Source organism: Molossus molossus, unplaced genomic scaffold (genome assembly GCF_014108415.1).
Source record: "Molossus molossus isolate mMolMol1 unplaced genomic scaffold, mMolMol1.p scaffold_m16_p_14, whole genome shotgun sequence".
Lineage (NCBI taxonomy): Eukaryota > Metazoa > Chordata > Mammalia > Chiroptera > Molossidae > Molossus > Molossus molossus.
Window position 1 is genome coordinate 49,041,517 of NW_023425349.1, and position 27,902 is coordinate 49,069,418.

General features: G+C 38.6%; 1 protein-coding gene and 1 pseudogene across 1 annotated transcript in view; both read right to left on the minus strand.

Annotated features, from left to right (window-relative positions):
* Positions 1 to 453: 453 nt before the first annotated feature.
* On the minus strand, positions 454 to 563 carry LOC118630393 (annotated as a pseudogene).
* A 1,057-nt stretch (positions 564 to 1,620) lies between these two features.
* GDA (guanine deaminase) overlaps positions 1,621 to 27,902 on the minus strand; it is an 83,198-nt gene continuing 56,916 nt past the window's right edge. The window contains exons 8-14 of the mRNA XM_036261286.1: positions 26,735 to 26,842; positions 24,865 to 24,962; positions 22,460 to 22,527; positions 7,441 to 7,587; positions 4,234 to 4,364; positions 3,069 to 3,096; positions 1,621 to 2,262 (exon numbers count right to left, since the gene is read on the minus strand). Coding sequence (XP_036117179.1) covers positions 2,192 to 2,262; positions 3,069 to 3,096; positions 4,234 to 4,364; positions 7,441 to 7,587; positions 22,460 to 22,527; positions 24,865 to 24,962; positions 26,735 to 26,842 — 651 coding nt within the window. The 3' untranslated portion in view covers positions 1,621 to 2,191. The remainder of the gene's footprint in view (positions 2,263 to 3,068; positions 3,097 to 4,233; positions 4,365 to 7,440; positions 7,588 to 22,459; positions 22,528 to 24,864; positions 24,963 to 26,734; positions 26,843 to 27,902) is intronic.

Sequence of the window (27,902 nt, forward strand, 5' to 3'; positions counted from 1 at the left end):
TTCTAAGTGATGCAGGAAGATCAAAGCACATGTAAACATCTCAACACATTCTATTTTTATTACAAAAGATACTCAGGTCTTAACATACTATCAGGGCTAGATTTAACCTTTGACGAAGTGGTTGTATGTGACCATTCTTCCTGCTGCTGATGCTACACTCACTTATATTTACTGCATAGGAACCCTAAATCTAAATGAGAACTGATGTTCGATTTCAAAATGTACACCCTTAAGGAAGGTAAAAGTATAGGATCTTGCAAAAGCTGGGGGCAGCTGCTACCTGTTAGTGGATCTTGAACATCTCATCCAAATTCTTAAGCCCACTCATGTGGGTGAGACACCAGATAACCGAGCTCCTTTGGCACGGATGGAGAGAGAGCAGAAGACTCGTGCTGGCACTGCAGAGAAACGGGGAGCAGTTCAGTGGGCCATCACTCACATGGCTCGGGAATGAGGAATTCTGGAAATACAGCTACGGAGATTAGAAGTTAGATTTACTGAGTTATTTAAACTGATAAGTACAGATACTCCACTTGATCTTAGCCAAAAGGCGGAGAAGTGATCTGAGTTATTTAATATCCTAAAAAAAAATCTGTCTTTAAAAAATAAGACCAAAGATTGGTTCTATCTTTAGGTGTATTTAAACACAATCAAATCTAAAAGTGTTTCTACCAGAAAGAAAAAAACTGAGTAAATTACTGCTGATGTAGCATGATTATATGAGAATAAAAATTATAGTCCAAGAGGGAGGATTTTATTCTTAGCTCTGTAGATATGGTCTATATATCAAGGTCTCTACTATAAGGTGATAATGAGTCAAATCTAAACCCCAGGCATGAGTGTTATGAAATAATAAGAAAATCTACTCCTTTTCCAGTTTATATTATTTGGAATTAACTGAGAAAAACAAAGTATTTAAATAATATTCACATCAATACTTCTTAAGGATTTATCATAGTCAGTTAGGAAGCATAAAAATACTCTTTGCTTTGTTTAATGTTCCCAGATGTTTGGTACAGATTAATATAAACATTAATTGGGTTGTCTATACATTTTTCATTATACTTAAATTCTAATGTTCTAAAATCATTAGGAATTAAAAAACAATAGGACAAAATTGAAAAATAGACTGCTTTCAATATTCAGAGTTTAAAGATTTTCAATAATATTTCTTTCAATAGGATTTGCCCTTCATTTGAAAGTTCTAACAGATCAATCAGAGTGTGAAATTACCAGTGACTACCACACAGTTCTTGGGGAGAACAGGTCATTGCAATGAAACTCTTCCTTTTAGTACCGACAGCTTCTGCGTGCCCAGCACTTGCCCCACTTTATGAAGACTTCAGTTACACAACAGTGGGGTATGGAATTTGTTTCTCTTCTAATAAAACTGGAGCAACAATAGCATCACACAGTTACACATCAAGGTGATTTAAAGTACACAAAAATACAACTATTTATGTCACGTAGTTATGCAGCTAATGTTCCTAAGAGACTTTAAATCTTGACTACCCAACTTCTGTCAAACACTTTGAAGCACAGAACTATATTAAGAAAGCAGGTGGCATTCAATTTCTGACAGTTCACCCCCTAAACAAGGCAAAGCACAACACTAACAAGTCTCTGAAATGCAAATTCCATTAAGTTCAAATTTCCAGAACACAAAGTCAATCTAGAAACACGTTTTACAATTCAACGAGTTCTCTTTTTAAATTAGTAAGCTCAGTATATAATTTTCAAGCAATCTGAAAAGATTTTCCAATGTTTGTTCATAGTCTTTTTCTCCTTCATAAAAATATGCTCACTAGTTGATTTTCTGTACCCAAACTTCACACTTATTAGCTCAGAATATCTAACCTTATAAGAATATCTTTCCTCTCCACATTTCCAGATACAAAATAGATTTTACTTAGAGCTCATAATTAACACCGCTAGTGATAGCATTCTCTTATGTTTAAGCTTAAAGTAAATCTGAACAGCTCCAAAGGGAGAGATTTTGAATCCGCCCGATCAGAGACTTGAGGATCAATGCAACTTCCTTCGATTTGTCAAGTGAGTACTGTAAGTAAACACAGAAAGAGATAGTCATCCCAAGAACAAGGTACTATTTTTTAACTTTCTAACTCTGCCTGGGCACCACGAGGCAGGCGCAGAACCATGTCATCCAGGAGAACTCCAGACGCCGAGGGTCTTAGACTGAACTGGAAAAGGGAACCACCTGCTTTCCGCCCACATAAACCTCCTCAATATTTCGGTCATCTCCTGAAAGAAAAAAATCAGGGAATCATTTATAAAGTGCTTTTGTGTCAAGAAGTACTTTAATTGCCCCTGGGAGAGACTGAAGAGCAAAACACACTTCTAAGAGACAACATATAAAAAGCTGCCTTTCTCTCCGATTTTTTAAAATATGGACAGAGAGACATGACCAACAGAAAATGCTGCGTCTAATTCGAGGAGAGCGGAGTCTGAATTCTGCACCTAAGGCTGAAATCACACCACCCTGAATTGACCCCTCTGGCTGTCCTCTCAGCTGAAGTGAGTGGTTTGGCTTTCCAGCCCCAAATGGGAAGAGCTTATCTTTCCAGCCCAGCATCACACTCAGGGACTGAGCTCCGCAAGGAATACGGGCCTCTCCCGGCTCAGATTCCCTGGGACTGGGAGCTCCCTCCGCAGATGGGAGGCAGAGTAGATAGAATCTGTGCATGCTGTATTTCTCTCCCTCGGTGACTACAGGGGACTCTGAGTACGTGACAAAGCATGTGTGGGGAGACTGCACCACACCCTTAGCATGAATATAACCTGATAGGGCAGCCATGATGATCCTTCCCCTGGGCATGACATTCCTCAGTTTAGGATTTATGACTGGATGTTCTAGCATGCAGTTTTCAAATTATGTCTTTAAATATTGTGCCACAAATGGGCACCATGCTGAGGAATGTTTTTTTAAAAAAATCAAAGCCAATGACCATACATAGAGTTTAACATGTGGTATCATAAATGTGGATAGTCATACCCAAGACAGAAACAAAGAAAGATTTTATTTAGCATAGAGACATATTTCTACCTACCTAGGTAGAGAAACTTCTGGATAATAGTCTAAAATGGAAAATAAAGGTAATAAAAATAATTATTTTGTGCATTTAGAAAAGTAAATTCACAGTCAATAGTGGGTTGGCAAAACTCAGAAATATAAGTTCATTTCTCAATGGTAAAATCTACTTTTATTAATGAAAAAGAAATGGTCTTTTGCTTAAAAAAAAACCAAAAAACTACTGTCTACTAAGAAATGTTTATCTATTGCCTGGAAGTTCTCAGTATATAACCTTGAAATCTTTAGAAGAAAAGTGTTATATAAATTAATTTAATAAAATAATGCAAACACTTTAAGAGATGTATAATAAAAGAAAAATGAGTGGATGAATAGGACTAAGCCTTTTTACTAGAAATCCACTAAAGAAATAAAAGAATAAATAATATAAAAATTACCTCTAATAATCCAGCATCTTTCTTCTAAAAAACCTCAATATGCTATATTTACATATTTACTTTCATAACTGGATCAATTTATAAATAATAATTATTTTAGAAAAACTCAGTATTTTATAACAAATTGTTATTAAAATAAGAAAAACCAGTTTTTATACAAAGGGAAACATTTTATAATAAGAGAACAAAGTAATAAAACACATTTTCTTATAGTTGAGAAAATCAATGTAGCATTGTAGTCAAGAGCCCAGACTCTGAAAGTCATAAGTCCTGGGCTTGAATCCCAACTCTGTTTACTAGTTACTAATTAATAGCCACGAGTCCTTAGGTAAATCATTTAACCTCCCTTAAGCCTCACTGCCCCACAAATTATATGGCAATATCAACAGTTCCTACCTCTCATGAGAGCTGTTTCGACCATTAAACAAAAATTATGTATGAAAGTGCTTAATGCCATATCACCTGGCACCTAGCAAGTGTGTTCAATAAGTGCTAACTATATTGTGGCTTCTTATAGCCAAAAACATGCAAATATACAAATATATCCAAAATACAAATATTCTGTTAGTACCATTATTGCTAACATTATTGTCATGAAATTATGCTTCCTTTTTAAAACCTAGCTTCCTTTTTTAAGATTTTCTTGCATTCTGTTAAAATGTTTGTTTCTATTTTGTTTTCTACAAGAAAGCATGTTTGTGATTTCCTCAAGACACAGATGCCTTTTGATTAACTCTTTTTACTTACGTCAAAAGTATCAACACCAAAATCCCCACAAAACAGGTCAATGGGAGAATCAGATGCTTTGGGGTTGATCAAGAGGGCATCAAATTCCTTGCCCACTTCAAAGTTTCCAATCTCTCTATCAAGCCCCAGGGCTACAGGGTGGAATAAATTAATAAATAGTCAGTATTTTGAACCATCAGAACATGCCAATGTCCCAGTTTGCAAGGACAGAGTCAGCCAACACGTCACTAGAAAAAAAAAATATTATCTTAATAGTGAAGCAGAAAAGCTCTCTCATTCCAATAGGTTACAAGACTTTGATTTACAGAAATCAGAGTAAGGAAAGGGAAAGCAAGATCTGAGAATAAAAACAGTTCCCTTCATCACATGACCATAATTCAGATGGTGTCTCCCTACTTCAGCTCTATCAGTGCACTTCACATCCTGCTAGTCTGATTCATTCATCCCTCCAAGAAACACGAAGATTGACAAAGTAGCTTTCATCTTCTCCCCTCCCCTCCTAGACTCCCCCCAGCACTCCAGCTCCTCCCCTTGCCCTTTTTGTTCTAGGAAATGTCTGACAAGGTCTATTTTCATGGCAGTGAAATGAACCTCAAATAAATAAATTAATTAATTAAATAATTATCCTTTTGCACATTTGCCAACGCAAGCATATTTATCGTAAGTTCCTTGGTTTAAAAAAAACAACTCAGTTCTAAAAGTAACTGAAGAGTCCCAATCCTTTTGAAAGCAGATCGATTTCTTGCAACTTCAAAGATTTTCTTGTTGCCAGAGAAGAATGATTTTCTAAAATGGGGCATAGGTCAATATGTCTATTGATTTCATCCATCTTATAGCTAGAATTCATGTTCCATGTGTATTAGATGCTGAAGAAGAACATCTCTTTCACCGAATTGATTTGGTTTCAGGGGGTAGCTGGCTTTCCTGGTCGATGAAGGTATTGAATCTTGAGCCTGTAATTTGAGTAAGGTGCACACGGAGGTACCAAATGGAAGCGTAAAAGGAGGGTCAACTGGAGTGCAGCATTTTTATTTGAATTTTTACACGTGTTTGTTGTATTCTATCACTGTCAGGGTCTGGTCCAATGTGAAATATTGGATGGCATATCCCTATGAGACAATATCTGATACCTTATATTTCTATGTATGGATATCCAGAAGTCTTTTGGCACTGGCCTAGAAATCCTACTTATTCTTAAAGGTTTATTTAAAGGTAAATTCTTTTATTCTCAGAACAGAAAGGTTTTTTAGCTAAAAAATTCTTATAGGAAAACAGGGGCAAAAATAGTCAGAAATGATAAAAGCAGTTAGGTGACTAACAGTGTGGAGAAGAACTGAGTGTAATAGAAAATTACTGGAAATTCTCTCCTCCTTCACCCATTTGTCCATGACAAAAAAACATGACAAATAAAGTTTTTAATGACTGCATTCAACATAAAGTTGTTCTGTGTTTAATAAGCCAGATAACCAGGTTCATTTGCCAGAGTTTGATAATATATATAAACTAACTAAGTTATTTGTGGGAACCTGGAGAGTTCAAAAAATCAAAAAGGACACAATTGATTTTGGTGATTTTAAAATTGATCTAAATTCAAATTATTGCAGTAAGGCCCAGGTGGACTGGTAAGCAACTCCAATGCACTTCTGGAAATACAGTTTTGCTGCCTTTGGCACAAACGTTGGCTCTGTGAAGGTGATTTAAGCACATCTTGCATATAAAGGGCGTGGCAAGGCAGAAAGATGCCACATTTGAATAGGAATCCATTCATCATTTCACTCAGTCTCTTGTAGAGACACAAGTTAAGGAGAAGAAATTCTGTAACAGTAAGCCCAGCGCCTCAGAATGCAGATTTGAAAGCTACACAACAAAGTAGAAATTATTTGGTGAGCACCCTGTGCTGGCTTGATCAGACACAGAATCCTGATGAAGTAACTCATAGAGAGCCTAGAATAAAAAATAATCAACTAAAAAGCACTATTTCAATACAACTCATCTGTCCCATGAAAAGAAGGTGGTTGGCCAAGTGCTTTAGCTCAGATAACAAACACGGTGGTGGTGGGGGGTGGGGATGGGGAACAGCACACTTGTTAAAAGAATGGTGATTTAAAACACGGAACTTTACATGAAATCCTAAGACTTGGAAATGCAAAGAGCATGGCTTCTACTTGTTCTTCTTGAAAGGTTCTTGAAGGCGTTCATCATAGCCCAGAACATGCAAAGAAGAGCCAGGATGTCTCCCCTCCCAGGATATTCTTGGTTTTCATCTTCTTCCATTTTTAAGACCCTGGGTATCTATCATAAATCTACAAATACATCTGTCTCTATATCTGTGTGTTTATTTCTCACTAGCTACCTAAGGTTTCATGCTATGTTCACTATCATCCATCTAGAATACACCATAATGCTAAAGTGACGAAAAGCGATACAGTTACCCATTTTTTTGTTTGTTTGTTTCATAAACATAGTTACATGTGAGAACTGGGAAAAGCTGGTGAGCACATTTGCATATCAACCCAGTATATTTCAACATCTCTCTCCACTTAAAGAGACTTGGGTTAATTACTGTACTTAATTACATAAACAAAATGTATGCTCTACGTTGGGATTTACACAGGAAGATATCACAGTAAAAGGGTAAGAACCTCCACTCTGGCATCAGATTTTGGATTCAAATTATGGCACTCTATAGCTGGAAGCTGTGTAAGCTTCCGCCAGGTACTCTGCTGATAAAATAGAATTAATATCATTGGTTAAGAGATAAAATAACAACATACATAAAGCACGTCGTATTGTGCCTATCACATAGTAAGAGTTCTTGGCTATCGTTCTTACTATTAGTATTATTATCATCATCTTCACTCAGGCCAATAGATAGTATGTTACTTGACTTAATGAAAGAACTGATTATTTTAAAGAATTTATATGCATGTGACCGATGCAAAAACAATCCATTAAAACAATTAATATGGTAACTGTGTATTAAACATCTCTTCTGCCAAAGACAAGGAGGTTGTTGAAAAGAATTATGCCTCTACCACATGCCTGAACATGTACTTGACTTGCTAAGCTTTGGGTATGTTATGTGAGATGCAACAGTCATGAATAATGGATGCCTGCAGATGCCACTATCCTGTGCCTTCATAGTGCATCCAAGGACATGGATTGGCATGGTTGTACATTGGTAGAGAGAAAACAAAAGGTTTTTACCTTGGCTTCCTCCAAGAGTAGCTAGTCTGAATACCTCTTTGATGGTGAGGCTTTTCTCATTTATCTTATTAATTGAAAGGATATTGGAAACCATCACTGCTTTTCTCATTGCATCAAGCATGGAATATGAATAACCACCAGCCACATCTATGGTAGATAAAATAAAGCCAAAACAGTAACTTTAGGAGATAAATGGAATAACATGTATATAAGGTTCGATTTTAAAATTTCATTGTTCAATTAATGTTCACTGTTATTTTGCACTGATTTCAGGTTTAAAGCATAGTAATTAGACAATTATATACTTTACAAAGTGATCTCCCCCGATTTTTCAAGAACCCACCCGGCACCATATGTAGTTATTACAATATAATTTATTATAGTCCCTGTGCAGTACTTTATAGCCCTGTGACTATTTTGTAACTACCAATTTGTACTTCTTAATAGGTTGGGTTTTTTGTTTGTTTTAAGTGACAGATACTCAATTTTTTATATACTTCAAAGAAAAGATCTTACCTATAAACACAGACTAACGTAAGGGAATTCAAAACCTGCAATTAGTATTAAATGTACACCTGCATTCGTCTTCTAGGGCTGCTGCAACAAGTTACCACAAATTTTGTGGCATAAAACAGCAGAAATGTATTCTCACAGCTTTGTGGTGCAGTAGCCTTCAATCAAAATGTTCCCAGGGCCATGATCCCTATAAAGCCTCCAGGGAAGAATCTGTCCTTGCTTCTCCCCGTTGCTGATGGCTCCTGGCATTCCTGGCTTGTGGCAATGTAATTCTAAGACCTGCCTCCAACTTCAAATGGCTTTCTTCCCCCTGTGTCTTTAAACGTCTCTCGCTTTCTGTCTCTTATAAGACATTCATCATTGGATTTAGGAACTACACTAATTCAGAATGATTTCATCTTTATATGCTTCATTAATCACCTCTGCAAAGACCTTTGCTTCAAACAAGGTCACATTTACATGTTCCAGGTAGACATCTTTTTGGGGGGAAGGAGGAGTGGGAAGGTGCATAATTTAACCCAGTACAATGACCAGATGGCTACTGAAGAGAAGAAATTCTTATCTCTGAATATTCCCAGAATTCCCACAGAAGTTAGACAAATATGCCTGCCTAGTTATAAAGATAATTTAAATAACATAATGTGAGATTTAAAATAAGCTCACAGTTCTCTGCTTTAAATACTGATCCTACCTTTATTCTAATTCAGATGAGAGCATTGGAAATTTAAAAAGCACTTCTTTATGATGATATTAGAAGCCAACCTTCTAGAATGAATTGATATATTCTGGAACATTAGCATAAGTGAGCAATGCTGATGTAAACAGCTTTACATGTTTTTTGGCCATCACTAGATGAGGAATGAGGCTTTCAGTGATTTAAAAAAGTTAAGTCCGGGATTCCAAAATGGCGGCGGAGTGAACGGAGCTACACAGACCGTCTCCCAGGACCAAACCGGAATTACAACTAAAACACAGACAAATCGACGGGAAAAAGCAACAGAAAAGCAGCTTGCAAGGACCATATAACCAGGGACACTGACTCAATCCTGGTAGGATTGCAAAGGCACGAGACAGGGGCTGGGAGCCCACAGACAGCAGCAGCCTTAGCTGTGAGCAGCGCTCTTCGGTTACACTCCCAAGCGGCTCCATAGTGCAGGGCCGGGACAGAGGCTAAAGTAGCCACAGCCACTCACCTTGAGCTCCGGCAGAGGGAGGGCAGACTGGACTGGAACTGTGTGGGGACATTCGGGATTTGGAGGGAGCTCAGAGCTTTTGCTGAGTTGCTGCCACGCAGGACAGTGGCCATATTGCTCCTTCCCAGGGCTCTGGGGAGAGGCAGCAGCCCCGCCCTTGGAGATCCAACCCCACCCTGTGGGCCATTGAAGTGCTAATTGAGGCTCATTAACAACCAGCATCTGCCCCACCCTCAGGAAATCCCCTTACGCTGAGCACCTGAGGGAGTTTTTCAATCAACTGACAACTCAAAACTCTTTAAGTAACCTGGACTGCTAGCCACCCGGCAAAAAGCTAGAGGATAACAGTACCATTCCTGGGCTAGCAACTCTAACCAGGAAAGTAAGACTTGACAGTGGTGTTTAACATGGGTCTTACCTCGCTCATCTAAACCCAGGAGAGGAAGCCACAAACAGTAGAACACCAATACCCACAGGGAAAACTTGGCAGGCTCCAAAGCCCACTGTGATAGCCAAAATGGTGAAACACAGAAACAAAAGCCAAATGAAAGAACAAGAGACTTCTACTGAAGATGATATCAATGTGGAGCAATTAGGAAAGTTAATAGAGGTAGAATTTAGAGCCATGATCTTGAGGAAGCTCAACAGCATGAGTAAGGACATAGAGATGCTGAAAATAAACCAATTGGAAATTAAAAACCACAAAGAAGAGATCAAGAGTGACATATCAGAAATAAAGAACACATTGGAAGGTCTAAAGAGCAGAGTAGAGGAAGCTGAGGACCGGATCAGTGAATTAGAAGACAGGGTAGAAAAAATCAACCAATCAGAAAACCAAAAGGAAAAAAACAATTAAAAAACAGGAAGACAGCTTAAGAGAACTGTGGGAAAACTGGAAATGTAATAATATTCGCATCATAGGAGTCCCCAAAGAAGAAGAAAATGAGCAAGGGTTAGAGAATATATTCAAAGAAATAGTGACAGAAAACTTCCCTAATTTGGTGAAGGAAGAAGGCATTCAAGTTCAAGAAGCACAGAGAGCCCCAAGTAAGAAGAACCCAAACAGGCCCACACCAAGACACATAGTAATTAAAATGCCAAAAATTAAAGACAAAGAGAGAATCCTAAAGGTAGCAAGAGATAAGCAACAGGTGACCAACAAAGAAAACCCCATAAGGCTCTCAGCTGACTTTTCACAAGAAACACTACAGACCAGAAGGCAATGGCATGAAGTAATCAAGGTCATAAAAAACAAGCATCTGAATCCAAGACTACCCTACCCAGCAAGGCTATCATTCAAAATAGAAGGTCAAATAAAGAGCTTCCCAGACAAAAAAAAAAGGCTAAGGGAATACATTAGCACTAAACCAGCACTACAAGAAATGTTAAAAGGACTGCTGTAATTAGTAGAAGAAATAGGAAGAAAAATATAACCAAATGAAACAAACATGGCAATAAATAAATATATATCAATAATCACCTTAAATGTAAATGGACTGAATGCTCCGATAAAAAGACACTGAGTCGCTGATTGGATAAGAAAGCATGACTCATCTATATGTTGTTTACAAGAGTCCCACCTCACAACAAAAGACTCACATAGGTTGAAAGTGAAGGGATGGAAAAAAATTTTCCAAGCAAACGGAAAGCAAAAAAAAGCTGGGGTAGCAATACTCATATCTGATCAAATAGATTTCAAAATGAAGACCATAACTAGAGACAAAGAAGGCCACTACATACTATTGAAAGGATCTATCCAACAAGAAGATATAACCTTGATAAACATATAAGCATCCAATATAGGAGCACCAAAATATATTAAAAATCTTCTAGAGGATTTCCAAGGAAAAATCAACAGAAATACAATCATAGCAGGGGACTTCAACACCCCATTGACATCACTGGATAGATCATCTAGACAAACAATTAGCAAGGAAACAGAGACTCTAAATGAAGCACTAGACCAAATGGATTTAATAGACATCTACAGAGAATTACACCCCAAAACTACAGAATTCACATTCTTCTCAAGTTCACATGGGACATTCTCAAAGATAGACCACATGATAGGACACAAACTAAATCTCTACAAGTTCAAGAAGATCGAAATAATATCAAGCATCTTCACAGATCACAATGGCATAAGACTAGAAATCAATTGCAACAAGAACATGCAAAGACATTTGAACACATGGAGGCTAAATAGCATGTTAATAAACAATGAATGGGTTACTGAGGAGATCAAGGAAGAAATTAAAAACTTCCTGGAAACCAATGAAAATGAACATACGACACCACCAAATCTATGGGATGCAGCAAAAGCAGTTCTGAGAGGGAAGTTCATAGCACTACAGGCCTACCTCAAGAAACAAGAAAAATTCCTAATTGACTGTCTAACCTCACAACTTAAAGAACTAGAGAGCAAACAAAAAGAAAACCCCAGAGCAAGTGGAAGGAAGGAAATACTAGCAAATCTGATCCAGCAATACATCAAAAAAAATTATTCACCATGACCAAGTGGGATTCATCCCAGGGATGCAAGGCTGGTACAATATTCGCAAATCAATAAATGTGATACATCACATAAACAAAATAAAAAATAAAAACCACATGATCATACTAATAGACGCTGAAAAAGCATTCAACAAAATCCAGCATCCATTTCTGATAAAAACGCTCAGCAATGTGGAAATAGAGGTACCATATCTCGATATAATAAAAGCCATATATGAAAGACCTACAGCCAACATCATACTCAATGGGCAGAAAATAAAAACATTTCCCTTAAGAACAGGAAAAAGATAGGGATGTCCATTTTCGCCACTCTTATTTAACATAGTACTGGAAGTCTTAGCCATAGCAATCAGACATAAAGAAAAAATCAAAGGGATCCAAATTGGAAAGGAGGAAGTGAAAGTGTCATTATTGGCAGATGACATGATATTATACATAGAAAACCTTAAAGCCTCCATCAAAAATCTAGACTTAATAAATGAATTTGGCAAAGTAGCAGGATACAAAATTAACGTAAAGAAATTGATGGCATTCTTATACACCAATGATGAACTCACAGAAAGAGAAACTGAAAAAACTATCCCATTTACCATCGCAGCAAAAAATATTAAGATACTTAGGAATAAACTTAACCAAAGAAGTAAAGGACCTTGAAGAAAACTCCAGGACATTGAAAAAAGAAACAGAGGAAGATATAAAAAAGTGGAAGCACATAACTTGTTCATGGATTGGAAGAATTAACATAATTAAAATGTCCATATTACTCAAAGCAATCTATAGATTCAATGCAATCCCCATCAAAATACCAACGACATATTTCACAGAACTAGAACAAATACTTCAAAAGTTCATATGGAACCAAAAAAGACCCCAAACAGCCACAGCAGTTTTGAAAAGAAGAACAAAGTAGGTGGGATCACATTACCAGATATCAGATTATACTACAAAGCATCGGTAATCAAAACAGCCTGGTACTGGCACAAGAACAGGCATATAGACCAGTGGAACAGAGTAAAGAACCCAGAAATGGACCCAAGGCAATATAATCAATTAATATTTGACAAAGGTGGCAAGAGCATACAGTGGAGTAAAGACAGCCTCTTTAATAAATAGTGTTGGGAAAATTGGACAGCTACATGCAAAAAAATGAAATTAGACCATCAACTTACACCATACACAAAAATAAACTCAAAATGGATAAAAGGACTTCCCGTCAAGATGGCGGCGTAGGTAAATGCGGTATCGCGTCCTCCCACAACCACATCAAAGTTACAACTAAACTACAGAACAACCATCATTCAAAACCGCCTGAAGTTAAGCTGAATGGAAGTCCTACAACTACGGAATTAAAGCAGCAGCCACATCCAGACTGGTAGGAGGGGCGGCAGCGGTGGCGGTGGCACGACGGGCTGGTCCCACACCCAAGTGTGGCGGATAAAAATCAGGAGGCTACCTCGGCTGGGAAGGTCCTTCCTGAGGACTGAGGGGTCCCCGTCCCCACACCAGGTGCCCCGCTCAGGGTTCCAGTGCCAGGAAGAGAATCCCCATAACTTCTGGCTGGAAAAACCAGAGGGAACTGAGGCTCAGGGAAGCTGACGCAGCTGGAGCCCCAGGCAGCTTCTTAAAGGGCCCGCACAAGGACTTATCAGACTCTCTCCCTCTAAGCGCGGAGGGGAGGCAGCTCCAGGGGCACCAGAGACATACAGGGAAGAACTGAGCTGTTTGTCACTGGAACGAGGGCTGGAGAGGGGGCTTTCTCGGGGACACACGTGCTGTCAGAGGCCTTTGTTCCCTTGGTGAGCCCTTCCCTGGGGTGGCAGACAGTCACCATATCTGGGACTCCAGCAACCTGGCTCACACTGGTAGCCCCGCCCTGCTGACTCCCTGAGGCCCTGCCTCACCCAACTTTCAGGCCCACCCAAGCTGTTGCCACTTGCTTAACCATAGGATTGGCCTGTCTTGATCCTGCTTAAGGTTTTTCCTAAATTCTTTCAAACGAGCAGCATCTGGTCTCAGCTACCCTATACCTCTCGTTAAGTAATACACAGAAACAAACACAGGGAGGCAGCCAAAATGAGGATACAAAGAACCAGGTCCCAAATGAAAGAACAGAACAAAACCCCAAGAAAAGAACTAAGCGAAATGGAGATAAGCAACCTAACAGATACTGAGTTCAAAATACTGCTTATAAGGATGCTCAATGAACTTAGTGAGAACCTCAGTGAAATTAGTGAGGGCCTCAAGAGCATAAAAAAGGACCAGTCAGAAATCATGGATGCACAGTCAGAATTGAAGGAGGCCTTAACTGAAATAAAGAATAATTTACACAGCTTCAATACTACAGTACGTAAATCCAAGGAGCAAACCATCAATTTGAAATATAAGGAAGCAAAAAATGCCCAATCAGAACAGCAAAAAGAAAAAAGAATTTAAAAAAATGAGGATAGTGTAAGGAGCCTCTGGGACAACTTCAAGCGTGCCAACATTCGTATCTTGGGGGTGCCAGAAGGAGAAGAGCGAGAACAAGAAATTGAAAACCTGTTTGAAACAATAATGGCAGAAAACTTCCCTAACTTGGTGAAGGAAACAGACATACAAGTCCAGGAAGCACAGAGAGTCCCTAACAAGATGAACCCCAAGAGGCCCACACCAAGACACATCATCATCAAAATGCAAAAGATTCAAGACAAAGAGAGAATCTTAAAAGCAGCAAGAGAAAGGTAGCTAGTTACCTACAAGGGAGTTCCCATTAGGCTGTCAGCTGATTTCTCAAAAGAAACTTTGTAGGCCAGAAGGGAGTGGCAAGAAATATTCAGAGTGATGAAAAGCAAGAACCTACAACCAAGATGACTCTATCCTGCAAAGCTGTCATTTAGAATCGATGGCCATATAAAGACTTTCCCAGACAAGAAAAAGTTAAAGGAGTTCATCACCACCAAACTGTTATTATATGAAATGATGAAGGGTCTTTTTGAAGAAAAAGATAAAATAGATGAACAAACAAAATGGCAATGAATACATATCTATGGACAATGGAATCTACAAACAAAATGAACGGATAGAACAGAAACATTCTCATAGATACAGAGAACATTTTGTTGGTTGCCAGTTGGGAGGGGGGTTGGGGGAATGGGTGAAAGAAAGTGAAGAGATTAAGAAATACAAATTCATTGCTAGACTGACAAACCTCAAAGGGAAAGGGGTTGGGGGGTAGGAAGAAATAAACCAAAGAACTTATATGCATAACCAATGGACACAGACAATAGTGTGGGAAAAGGCGGGAGGGGGGCAGGAGTGGGGAGGAGGGGGTCAATGGGGGAAAAATGAGGAACATCTGTAATACATTTTACATTCAACAATAAAGATTTTTTAAAAAATGGATAAAAGACTTAAATGTGACCCGTGAATCCATAAAAATTCTAGAAGAAAATGTAGGCAACAAAATTTCAGACATATACGCAGCAGAATTTTCACTGATACATCACCTAAGGCAACAGAAACAAAGGAGAAAATGAACACATGGGACTACATCAAACTAAAAAACTTCTGCACAGCAAAAGAAACAACCATCAAAATGAAAAGGCAACCCACTATATGGGGGAACATCATTGCCAATGATACATCAGATAAGGGGTTAATTTCCAAAATATATAGAGTACTCATACAACTCAACAAAAGGAAGACAAAGAACCCAATTAAAAAATGGGCAGAGGAGCTGAATAGACACCTCTCCAAACAAGACATACAAATGGTCAAGAGACATATGAGGAAATGCTCAACATCACTAATGATCAGAGAGATGCAAATTAAAACAGCAATGAGGTATCACCTCACACCTGTCAGAATGGCCGCCATCAACAAATCATCAAACAAGTGTTGGCGAGGGTGTGGAGAAAAGGGGACTCTAGTACACTGCTGGTGGGAATGCAGACTGGTGCAGTCACTCTGGAAAACAATATGGTGTTACCTTAAAAAATTAAAAATTGAACTTCCGTTTGACCCAGTGATCCCGCTTCTAGGAATATACACTAAAAAGCCTGAAACACCAATCAGGAAGAATATATGTACCCCCATGTTCATAGCAGCACTATATACAATAGCTAAGATCTAGAAAAAGCCCAAGTGTCCATCAGTAGACGAATGGATAAAAAAGCAGTGGTATATGTACACAATGGAATACTATGCAGCGGCAAGAAAGAAAGATCTCTTATCCTTTGAGACGACACGGAAGGACCTGGAAAGTATTATCCTAAGTGAAACAAGCCAAGCAGAAAAAGACAAATACCACATGATCTCACTTATATATGGAATATAATGAATATAACAGTCTGAGGAATAGGGTAGACCCAGAAACACGGAAGTAGGGTACAGACTGACAACCCTCAGAAGAGGAGGTCGTGGGGGGTGGGAAGAGATAAACCACAGAACTTATATGCATGTATGCATAACCAATGGATGTGGACAACAAAGCCGGGGATGGGGCGGAGGTGGGGTGGGGAGGAGGGTGTCAGTGGGGTAAAAAAGGAGAAACATCTGTAACAAAATAAAATTAAAAAATAAAAATAAAAAATAAAAAAGTTAAGTCCCTCATATTTAAATTGAAATACTACCTTTGACAAGAACAAAGGTAGAGGTTATTAAACGGGTTTGTGTAAATAAGTCAACTAAATTAACATGTTTTATTAGAGAAAAAGTATAGCTAAAAAATATACTTTCTATTTCAAGGGTTCTTTGTCATTTCAAAGTACACACATATAATTCCTAATATATATATATATATATATATATATATATATATATATATATATATATATATATAATCTTGCAAAAGTAAGAACCTATTAAGTAATAAGCCCAGATTTCAGTTCAATTGTACATTCCATTGTTTTCCAAGTCCTTAGACAAACTTGAATTTTTCTTTAACCAGAGTAGTATTGTTTGAGGATCATCCCTTCCTTGACACGTTTTATTACATCTACTTACATTATTAGTCCATTTTGGTAACCATCTATTAAACCTTCATTTTACCATAGCATCAAACTAAGAAAACAAATAAGATTTGAGAATAATGCACATTAAGCTTTGAAGTACTTTGCCCACTGCTTTTGCTTTATTGCTAGAGCAAACAAAATGTTAAATGAAAATGCTATCATCCATGATATGGAAACATGTAAATAATGAATATACATTTCAAAATAGGTGGCTAAAGACAGAAGGGAAACAGAAATACTAAAGCAATGCCATTCAAACTGAATGAACAGGAAAGATTTAAACACATGCAGTTATAAAAACAGGTTTTATAAAATATTACAGAAAGTCATATCTTCCTCAATATCTCATCAAAACTATCCATATAGAGCCCTGCCAGCATGGCTCAGTGGTTTAAGCGTCTTCCCATGGACAGAGAGGTCCTGGTTCAATTCCCCGTCAGGGCACATGCCCGGGTTATGGGCTCGATCTCCAGTAGGGGTAGGCAAGAGGCAGCCAATTGATGTTTGTCTCTGACATCAATGTTTCTGTCTCTTTCTCCCTTCCTCTCTCTCTCAAAAAATCAATAAAGACTTATTGAAAAACAAACAAACAAACAAAATCTATCCATATAGAAAAAATAATGACAGATTAAGAAATAATGCCAATAATGCAATTTATTGAGAAAATTTTGAGCGCTATCTCATTATGTTGCTGAATTATAGGATGAGCTAATCATCCTATATTCTTCTGGTTGTTATGTTAATAAATTTCCAACAAAAGAACAAAGCTTGGCATATCAAAGAAGAAACCCTGGATTACATAAATCATGGCATTTAGTCAAGCTCTCCTTCCAGGGATTTCCATTGTGATAGTAACTTCCTGATCCCTGCTCTGCCGGGTGATCTCAGAGGCTTCTCCTCCCTCTGCAACACAGTAGTGCAGGTAGAATTCCTACTTTGTCAGATAACAGAGGCAGTGTGCTGGGGTGAAAAGAGAGATAATGGACATCACATTTTATAGACCTGGTTTTAGACTGTGGATCTGAAACTATTTGGTTTGGTTGACTTTTGGTCAGTTACTTAGCACCTGTGCACCTCAATTATCTCAGAAAATAGAAACATCACCTATGTTAACAGTTGCTGAAAAAATTCAATTAAGTAATATAAGTGCAGGGGAATGAGGAGTAAATGGGTGAAACTGCATGGAGAAAATGGATGCATTTTCTCAGAAAATCTATTCCCAACTCCATGTCCCTCTGATAAATAAGGGCATTATGATTTGCTTAACAGAGTCAGCATAAGGACACACTATTTACAAGAAGACTCTAAATAAACCACACAAAAGTAAAAATTTAAGCCAGAGGGCAATGAAAAGATCAAAGAAAATGATTTTATATGTGTGTGTGTACTTCATATGCATTCATTCATTTATTGAGTCATTTACTGAACACCTTCTATGTGCTTGATTTACTTAAGTTCTATTTATTTACTCATAACTAGAACTTATGGGCTCCGTATGAGCCAACCAGCTAGTGGAGGAGAAAGAAAAGAGACAAATAAACAACTATTAAGTATAAATTATGTTCGATAAGTAATAGAGAGGATGGAGGTGGAAAGCCCATTTAGACAGGATGGTCAGAGAATACCTCTTTGAAGCAATGGCATTCAAACTAAGACAGAAATGAGAACTCAGCCATGTAAAGAGAGGTCGAAAGGAATTTCAGGCAGAGGAACAGAATGCACAAAGGTGTTTTGGTAGAGGGAGTGTGATTCATGAAGGAAATTTAAAGATAGCCCGTGGGGGGGGGGGTCAGAGTGTTGGGAGACAAAGCTAGGAGGTGGTTGAGTGTCAAACCATCTAGCATTTTGTCACCTTGTAATGAGGTTTGCATATTCAAAATCTCACTAAAGGGTGGTAAGCAGGAAGGGGTGAAATGGTCAGATTTTCATTGTGATTCTTTTGAAAACAGAAGACTGATTTGAAGGGCCCAGAATAAACACGAGACAGATTAGGAAGCTGGCCCAAGAGTTCAAGCCAGAAATAATGGTAGTTTGCATTAGGAGGTGGTGGCTGATATGGAAAAAGAGTACAGATTCAGGGGCTATAAAGGAGTCATGAGGTTGGACGTTGTCGTGCCTTAGACATGGGGGAAAGGTGAAGAAGAGAGTCTCAAAGACAATGCCCAAGTTTCTATTTTGAGAAACTAAATTCTCTGAGAAGAAGACCCATTTCAAAGAATCAGGCTTAAATATGTTTTGGGATATAATGAACTTTGGAAGATCTATGAGTAGGGGTGAAGGAGGAAAGAGAAATTAAACAACTGAAGAGACAGCTTTGGGATTCAAAGAGAAATCTGAGCTGGATATAAAAATCTGAGTCATCTGCATGCATGTAATCATGTAATGCCAATGTTGTAAATGAAATCTCTTAGGAAGAAAGCATAAAGTCAAAAGAGGAGAGAGCCTACAACTGAGCCCTGAGTGGCCAGGAAGGGGAGAAAGGGCCTTCAGAGAAAAAAAAAGGGCTGGCAAAAGAGGAAGAAGGGAAATGAGAACAATGTGGTTTCACTGAATCCAATATAGGACTGTTTGAACAAAGGAGAGAGTAGTCAACAATGACAAATACTGTCAGAGTCCAGCATAATAAGTACAGAATGGTGTCCTTTGGAGTTGGCAGCAAGAGATCACAGGGATAATAGCCCAAAGGAGAAAGGACAAGGACCATTATCATGGGGGGGTGGGGGTGGTAAGAAGTCAGCCTGAAGTGGGTGGAGCAATGAAAGAATGCCTAGAAAATGCTAGTCATGCGGGTCCCCACTCTTTGAAGAAGTTTTGCTATGAAGGGGAGTGGAAAGGTGGAGTAGGAGCAAGAAGGGGTGTCTGATTCAAAGAGGTTCTTTTTCATTTCAACGCTTAGAAGATCAAAAGATACTAGAGAATATTTGTGTGCTGATAGGAATGATCCAGTAGTGAGAAGATAATGATGATACGGGATAGTTAGTGGCTAAAAGAATTAATTTATTGAGACACTGGGAGAGGGAGAGAATACAAACATACCTCAGGGTATTGTAGGTTTTGCCTAAAATTGGAGGAGGGACTTTGGGGAGTGGAGGCTGTTATGAGTAAAGCTGTTATAAACATTCTTGTACAACTCTTTTGGTAAACATGTGTTCATGTCTCCAGTGTAAATTCCAAAATGGAAGTACTGGGTCACATTTAGCTTTATATTTGACTTTATAAGAAACTGCCAAAGAGTTCTCCAAAAGTGGTTGTGCATTTATCCTCCCTCCAGCTGGGTATAAGAGGCTACATACTTCTTGTTTTTTTTTTTTTTTCAGTTTTCTTCTTTCATTTAAAAAATTTCCTTTTCCATCACAACTTGTGGTCTTTCCATAGCGCCATGTGTTTTGTGTACTCCAAAAACGATGGCAATTTTCTGAAATTTTCCTCTGGATCCTGAAGTAAATCATTTGCAGAAATATGCTCATCCTTTCATTATTTTTTATATTGTTTTCTCTTGTTTTGCAATATTTTCATTAAGTGTGATGTGGGTTTGGGTTTCCTCAATACTTGGGCAAGTGCAGACCTGCCTACACTTGATATAGATTCAGTGAATAACCTGCTCTTGGAAATGCTCTCTGTTAATATTATCAGATTAAATAATCTTCTAAAGTCTACAAGTGAAGCACAAGTTCATACACAAAGATCATGTTTAGGAAATAGTGGAGTACAGGGTGGCTACCACAGTAGAGATTACATAAAATGCGTTCTCCAACTTAATAAGCGAAGACATCATAGTTAGTCAGACATTTGGTCAATGCACCAACGTTGCTTTTTTGCTTTTAATTCAATCCGTATTGACTAGTTCAAGGTGTCAGATATGTGCTAAACCACTTCAAATACATTTTTTTTTTCCATTTAAGCCGCAAAACAAGCTTGTAAGATAGATATTGTTATGATTGTTGGTATAGAAATCAGAGATGAAGCCTTAGAAAATTAGTTTGTTCTGTGTCTTACAGCAGTAACTGACAGAGCTTTTACTTCATTGTTTCAGGCCATTGCTAGACAACCTAAAGTTAAGAACGGGAAGTCAAGTAAGTGATGAATTTAATCATATAGATCAAACTTCCAGAAAATTGGAAAGCAATACCTACCTTATTTTGCATATCTGCTAAATTTTTCGTATGTGGACTATTCTGTGTAACAAAAGCTCTTGGCCATTTTTTCCTTATCCATTAAACCTTTCTGTTGAAGTAAAATAGCTGGTTTCCTGCCTTAGCACCTGTGACATATCCAGGGATTACATGATCTCAATGACTCAAGGCATAAATTATAATTTTTAAAAAATATAATTTCTTTGATTTAGGTAAAATTGGGAAAACTTCTACATTAGCATGCCTACTTTTTAAAAATATTTTTTTCTTTATTGATATTTAGAGAGAGAGGAAGTGAGAGAGAGAGAAACATTGATGAGAGAGAACATCAATTGGCCGCCTCCTGCATGCCTCCACTGGGGATTGGGCCCACAACCTGGGCATGTGCCCTGACCGGGAATCAAACTGGCAACCTCTTGGTGCATGGGTCGACGGTCAACCACTGAGCCACACCAGCTGGGCAGCATGCCTATTTAAAAATATTAATAAATCTCTTTGTTTTATTGTGTCTTTTTTTTTTTTTTTTATCCTCACCCGAGGACATTTTTCCATTTTTTGTTCAGGTAGAGTGGGAGGGAGAGAGAGGAAGAGAGAGAGAGAGAAACATCGATGTGAAAGGAACACATCGAGTGGCTGCCACCCGCACGACCGACCAGGGCCAGGGACAAACTGCAACCGAGGTACGTGCCCTTAGCGGGAACCGAACCCGGGTCTCTCTGGACCACAGGCCGATGCTCTAACCACTGAGCCAAACCGGCCAGGGCTGTTTTATTGTGTCTTACCAAGGAATTGCTTAGTATAAAGTTATCTGAGACTTGAGTTGTTCCAGAAACTGACAACAACTATCACTGTCAACATGCAAACATCCCGACGTGCTTAAATACTAGGAGGGCAAATATATCAAGAATGCAAAATAAGTCCCTGTGCCCCACACTCACACTTTAAAAAATTTTAGTTCCTTCACACACAATAGTAAAAGGAGGTTCACAGTGGATAAGCCTAGACAGTTGGCCCTGACGCACGCTTTCAAAGTGAGTAGTACTGCACACACTCAGGAAAAATAATTAAAATGTACTGTAAAAAAAAAAAAGAGACATCCTTAATTTATCAGCCACTGAGAATGTCCTTCAGCCTAGCAAACGTCACACTGCCCGTGGGAATGGAATCTCATTTTGTTAAACACTGCTTAAAAGCAAAGCAAGATCTTAACATAACACGTCCAAGTTCCCCATGCTGGCAAAGATCGAGCGCGTGTGTGCAGCAGCAAGGTCAAATAATTTTCTTTTCAGACAGCATTTGTGATGGCATACTTATTGAAAATGAAAAGCATACAAATCCAAACTATTAAAGCCTAGCCAGAAGGACAAAAACAAAAGAGAAAAAAAAAACAAGGACTTTTAAAAAAGAATCTCTGAAACACTGGAGAAGGACTCATCCTTTCTAGCCTCTGAAGAGTAACATATACAATAGTTTTTGGAAGGTCAGTGACATGTCTTCCTATGCACATATCTTACCGCTTCCCACCTCACTATTTTATCAACTCAAGGTATTATTATCAGAAAGTAGAATTATTTTTTTTTAACATGGAACTACAACCTGAAAATTAATCACATTAGAAAGTTATGCACTTAATCAACCACTTTGCCATGGCTCCAGGTAGTCCACTACTAACCTGTACCCAGCCCTATTTTCACTTCATGTTTCAGCACTTCTAGCACATTGAGAAAGCCGCTCCTGAGCCTGTGGAGAGAGGAGATTGTCAGCACAAGGAGACCTATGTGGGTCCAACGAGAGGACACGGACAGTTGTCATGGTGATGTCACCGAAAATGGTGTTCTCCAGCACATCAGCTCTAATGTTGACACACACACATTCATCACATCCGACCATCTGAGTTCTGGAGGGAAAACAGATCACAGACGAGCTAGAGTCCTTGCACTGAGGTTAATCTTAGGAGAGTACAAAGAAGCAAGAGCAAAAAACAAAACCAAAAAACAAACACAAAAAACCAGGAAGCAGTTGCAAGGAAAAACAAATGAAGAAATTAACCTTATAATTAGTCCAAAAGTCTTACTGGTCTTTAATATAGTTTAACCAACCAATCCTCCTATGTTAGGAAGTAGAAGTTATTATGCATTGTTTTTCCTGTTCGTCTGAAATAATGTTACCCTGAATGAGTGACTTTCCAGATCAAAGAAAGGGGGTATAACAGGAAAAGGGGTGCAGGCTGGTGAGTCTGGCCTGACCATTCAAATGCAGCCACTGAGGACAGCAGAAACTAGCAGAGATGATTCCTGTGCTGAATTCTGGACCTCACGACCCTAATCTTAATAGATATGCCACCTTTCTAAAGAAACAAAGGAAAACTAAAGCTATCCTTAGAAGTCTGAGAAAATGCAAAGGTCAAAATGGTCTGTTCAAAGATGCACATAACTATAATTTTCAAAGCCCCAATGTACACACAATAAACCTCTCAAAATTGTCAAAGAAAGAACCACATTTATGGATACATTTAAACAGAAATGTATCCATAAAAAAATGTAACTTCAAGCCTTAATTTGAATCATATTTTAATTTAGATGTTGTGTAACTAATGGAAGGGTTGTTAAACCCTTCTCCATCTGACCTCTAGGCCATAATTATGGTCACTGAGCTGTACACAGGCAGGATTCCCTGTCATGTGTTACCGCTCAATGTCTCAAAACTAGAAGCCACTGGAACATCTCAAAATACTCCAGAAATAAATCACTGTGCCTCTTGTGCCCTTCTCATGCTGCCACTGACATGTAACTTTTTCATCCACAAGGGCCCTAGACTTCTAACTGCTGGCACCTCCAACCCTTGGCTGAGGGCTCTCTTCAGCTGCTAGAACCTGCTCTGCCCTGGTTTGGGGAAGGTCAGCAGCTCCAAGGAATCAACGCTTCTTCATCCCATTCAGCAGTCGCTCAACAATAACTGATGGTGTTTGGGTATAACTACCCCAGCTCCCCACCCCTTGGGCAGAATGACTTGGAGATTTGCTTTTACACTGGCTCTCTAAGATTTCCAGAAGGATTAAACTCCAGGAGCCCATGCTGGTAACTTGGTTAATGATGCACTCTTTACTGACTTCCTTCCTCTCTCTGTCTTACCCCACTAAAGGTGTTTCCTGAGATCGCCTCCCCAATAAACTACGTGTATGTGAATCCTTGTCTCATGGTCTGCTTCTGCAAGAACACAAAATAACCCCTGAAAACACTAAAATCTAGCAGAAGCTAAATACATTTATTGAATGAATATATGAATGATGTACCCCAACCTGCCCCTAAGAGGAAACAGCTCTGTTCTGGGTTGACTAACACCAGAAAGGAGAGCTCCTTTCTGTGTCTCATCCTGGACCATGATTTGTTAACCTGGCATGGATTAGCATCATGGAATCTATGGGTTCCCTGAAATTAGGTGCAGCCTGTTTATATCTCTGGGCTTTTTTCTGAAGGTACAGGCCATGACTGTCATCTGATTCACTTGTGAATATATAAGCTTTCAAAATGTTAAGAACCAGTTATAATTAAAGCTTTTGCATTCTAGTGAACTATAATAGGGCAAGGTCCCTCCCATGTGAACTGGCATCCTGTTGAATCCAGCAGGTGACATATACCGTACCTAGGCTGTTGCCTTCCGGTAGCGCTGCATCATTTCTACTAGTTTGAGTGTTTCTAATAGTTTCCACAACACAAAGTAATGGAAGTCAGCACCCTCTCCCTGGACACTTGGCTGGAGTATGTGCCCTTTCAGTCCTTGCTGCAAGGACTGAATGCTATTGTTTTTAAACTATTTCTGCTGTATTCCCAATTTCTTGTTTTGTGGAAACTCAGAAATTTTAAGAGCTATGGCTCTTCAAATGCATAATCTGCAAAAATGTCCTGTTAAGTGCTCTCCTTCCCTACGACAGCAAAGGTACGTGTCTGTCTATCTAGTCCCTGTCCCAATCAAACATAGCTACAGAAGAGAAATGCTGGAGGAATGACTAGGGAAACCAAGGTGGCTACTTTGCAACCCAAATAGTCACAATCTATCAATCAGGTATTGCCTACTTACGATAAGTTTGAGTTGGGACAATGTGAGATCGATGCTCCTCGCTCCCGGAATACATCCAGTTCTTCTGCAGAGAGGTAGCAGCCATGCGCCATCACTGTCTGGAGAGAAGAGTGTCCAGGGTGGAGTTCACTACTTAACAATGCTTCGGTCAGTCCTCACTCACAACAAGAAATCACAGGTACAGACAGAAGCTGTGCCATCTGTACCTTTTACTATGTACATGAAGATGTCTGTTAGCATCTTCACGAGAACATTTAAGATGATCTGTCTGTATAAAACCACTCTGTACAAGTCACATCTCATAAAAGCCTGTAAAAACATTGGATTACAAACATTTCAGCAGATTTTTAGATCTTATCTTTTTCTTTTTTTAATCTATAAAATAAGGAAGGCTGGTCCAGTTCATCTACAACATAGGACATCCATCCAGTTTGACAATAGTATGATTTCTTCATCTCCACTTTAAAAAATAACTGAGTTACTTTCTTTTCTAAATCGAGTGGGCATCTGTTGGGGCTGTAATTGTTTCTCTTCTAACTGGGACTTTCTAGAAGTCAGCTTTCCCTTCTCAGTTCATGTAAGCTCTGGGAGTGATCCCGGGAAGAGTTGTTGTTTCCGCCCCTGGTTAGATACAGGCATCAATGGTCTTGACACAGAACCAAACCCACTTTAGCTATTTCATCACCTATATTTACAGTTTTATTAAAATTAGGAAATGTAATATTTTATAAGCATGAATTCAGAAGGTAAAATTCATCCGAGAAGGCAGGCACTGCGTACATAAGAGATTTCTCTTAATTTCAAGTCTCGGCAACATTTGTGGTTTTTCTTGAATAAGATTTTACTCTTTCAAAATTCTTTTTCTCTCAGTATGCAGCCTGTCTCTGAATAGCCCTCTCCTTTAGGAGGCATGGTTCAGTGGCCACAAAATTGTTATTAAAGTATAATTTTCCTAACCTCTGTGCAAATCAAATTAACATGCAAACTGAAGGTTAATTTATTAATCATATGGAAATGTATGTAAAGGAGGATGCAGATTAAGGGGTAGCCTTTATAAAATTTATGCAGAATACTAACCTTTCAAATTAGTCATATTCACATCTCCATTCACAAAGTCCTGAAGAATTTATTTGCTGCCGTAGTTAAATTCTCCACGCAGTTTGTACATTTCATTGAAGGCCAAGGCCATGGGGTATATTGTTCTAATAAAATCTCTCCTCACTCATATTAATTTTAATTAACTTAAAACTGTTTAATTATAAAAACAATACACACTCATAAAAGCAATCTCAGAATGTTTAAAAATAAAAAGTAAAGTCCTGCTTTCTCGCTCAGGAAGAATCACCTTTAGCAAATTCAATGTGTGTCTTCCGTACAGTTTTTCTAAGTAAGCATGCACCACACATACGTACACATACACCAGACAATACTGCAAGCCTGTGTGCCTCCTTCTTTGTGAATGTTGGATAAAATTCTAATTATGTATGTTCTGTAATCTAAACAATCCGCCACAAAAGCCATTTTTTAACTTTCATATGTAATTAACATTCCTACTCATATTCCTCACAGACTGGATCCTTAGAAATGATCTGCTAACTCAAAGGAATGTACATTTACATTCTAATAAATACTGACACCATGGCCTTGGACCAAATGACGTTCCCACCCTCAATGAAGCCTTTAGATGTATTTGCTGGGATGAGAGTCCAGCCCATTTTTACTATGTACACACACATAAGCACTCTTTGAGCTTAACTCTAATCTGGCAAATGCACAGACATCATATTAATCTGAAGAACACTACTGAGATTTTAAAATTTAGGTATATATGCTCAATTTGACACAGATTTCATCATGATATGCAATTTACCTTATTTGTCAGAAGACCATTTTTATCATACACATCTGTATAGTTTTTATAACTAGGATATAAGTTTTTCACAGCTTCAACTTCATCAGGATTTTCACTTATATGGCTCTACAAGAAAATAAATAATATTTTCAATTTTTCAGTGTAAAATTCCATTAGAAATTATACTTCCTACCCCAAAATGATATGGATGGTTTCTACTTGCCTAAGTCAGGGGCCACACAGAAAGACAATGAGGACTGTACATGTGTTTTATCTAAAACAATCACATGACAAAGATACTATGATTATGTAACTACACAAACATGTAATGTTCTAACCCATGTAATGTTCCAACAAAGTCTTTTCAATTCTAAACTATAGCAAAAAAAACAAGCCAAAATAAATAGTATTCCTTGAAAAGAGTTGAGAGACTAGCTGTCTGTGGCACGGGCCTCTTCTGGTGTTGGCTGTTTCAGAAAAGAGTTCAGTGGCCATCAGTAGGACAGACAGCATGGTTCACCCATACGAAACTGGATTTGAATAAAGAGAGCTGCATTTTAGCCCAAGTTCTGACCCTAGTCATGTGTCTTAGGGCAAGCCAGTTCTTTTCTTTGGACTTTTATTTCCTCATCTCTCAAATAAAAGGGTTGGGCTAGATAAGTAATTTTCCAAATTCTTTCAGCTTTGTATATGTTATTCTGAGAAAAATCCATAGAAATCCAGGGTGTAAAAGGCATAAACAAGTTGCCTCTCAGGATGCAGCAGGGGTGAGACTCGGGAACCCTGTCTCCATTCTGTCCCCGTTTCTGGCTTTCGGAATGAGTTCTTCTGCAGAAAATGATTAGAAGATAACTGAGCTAGACAATCCTGCAGGCACCAAGGAAGAGCGGGCAAGAATTCACATGCAAGCAAAACAAGTGCGTCCTGGCTCCCGCGCCAACCTTCTGCAGGCACCACAGGACCCAGAACCCGAGAGCGCGTGCAGTGCTTTGAGACACACTTCGGTACAACCACACCTACCCCCGGCCTAAAACAAGCATTATTTCAGACCAACTGCTGGTGAATATATATTATGGGAAATAACTCATGAGTGTTACCACTTCTAAGAACAACAATGCCATTTCCCTCTCTTCATGAGGTAGAGTATGCATAGCCAAATAAATAAAAGAAAAACAGCAACGTTCTA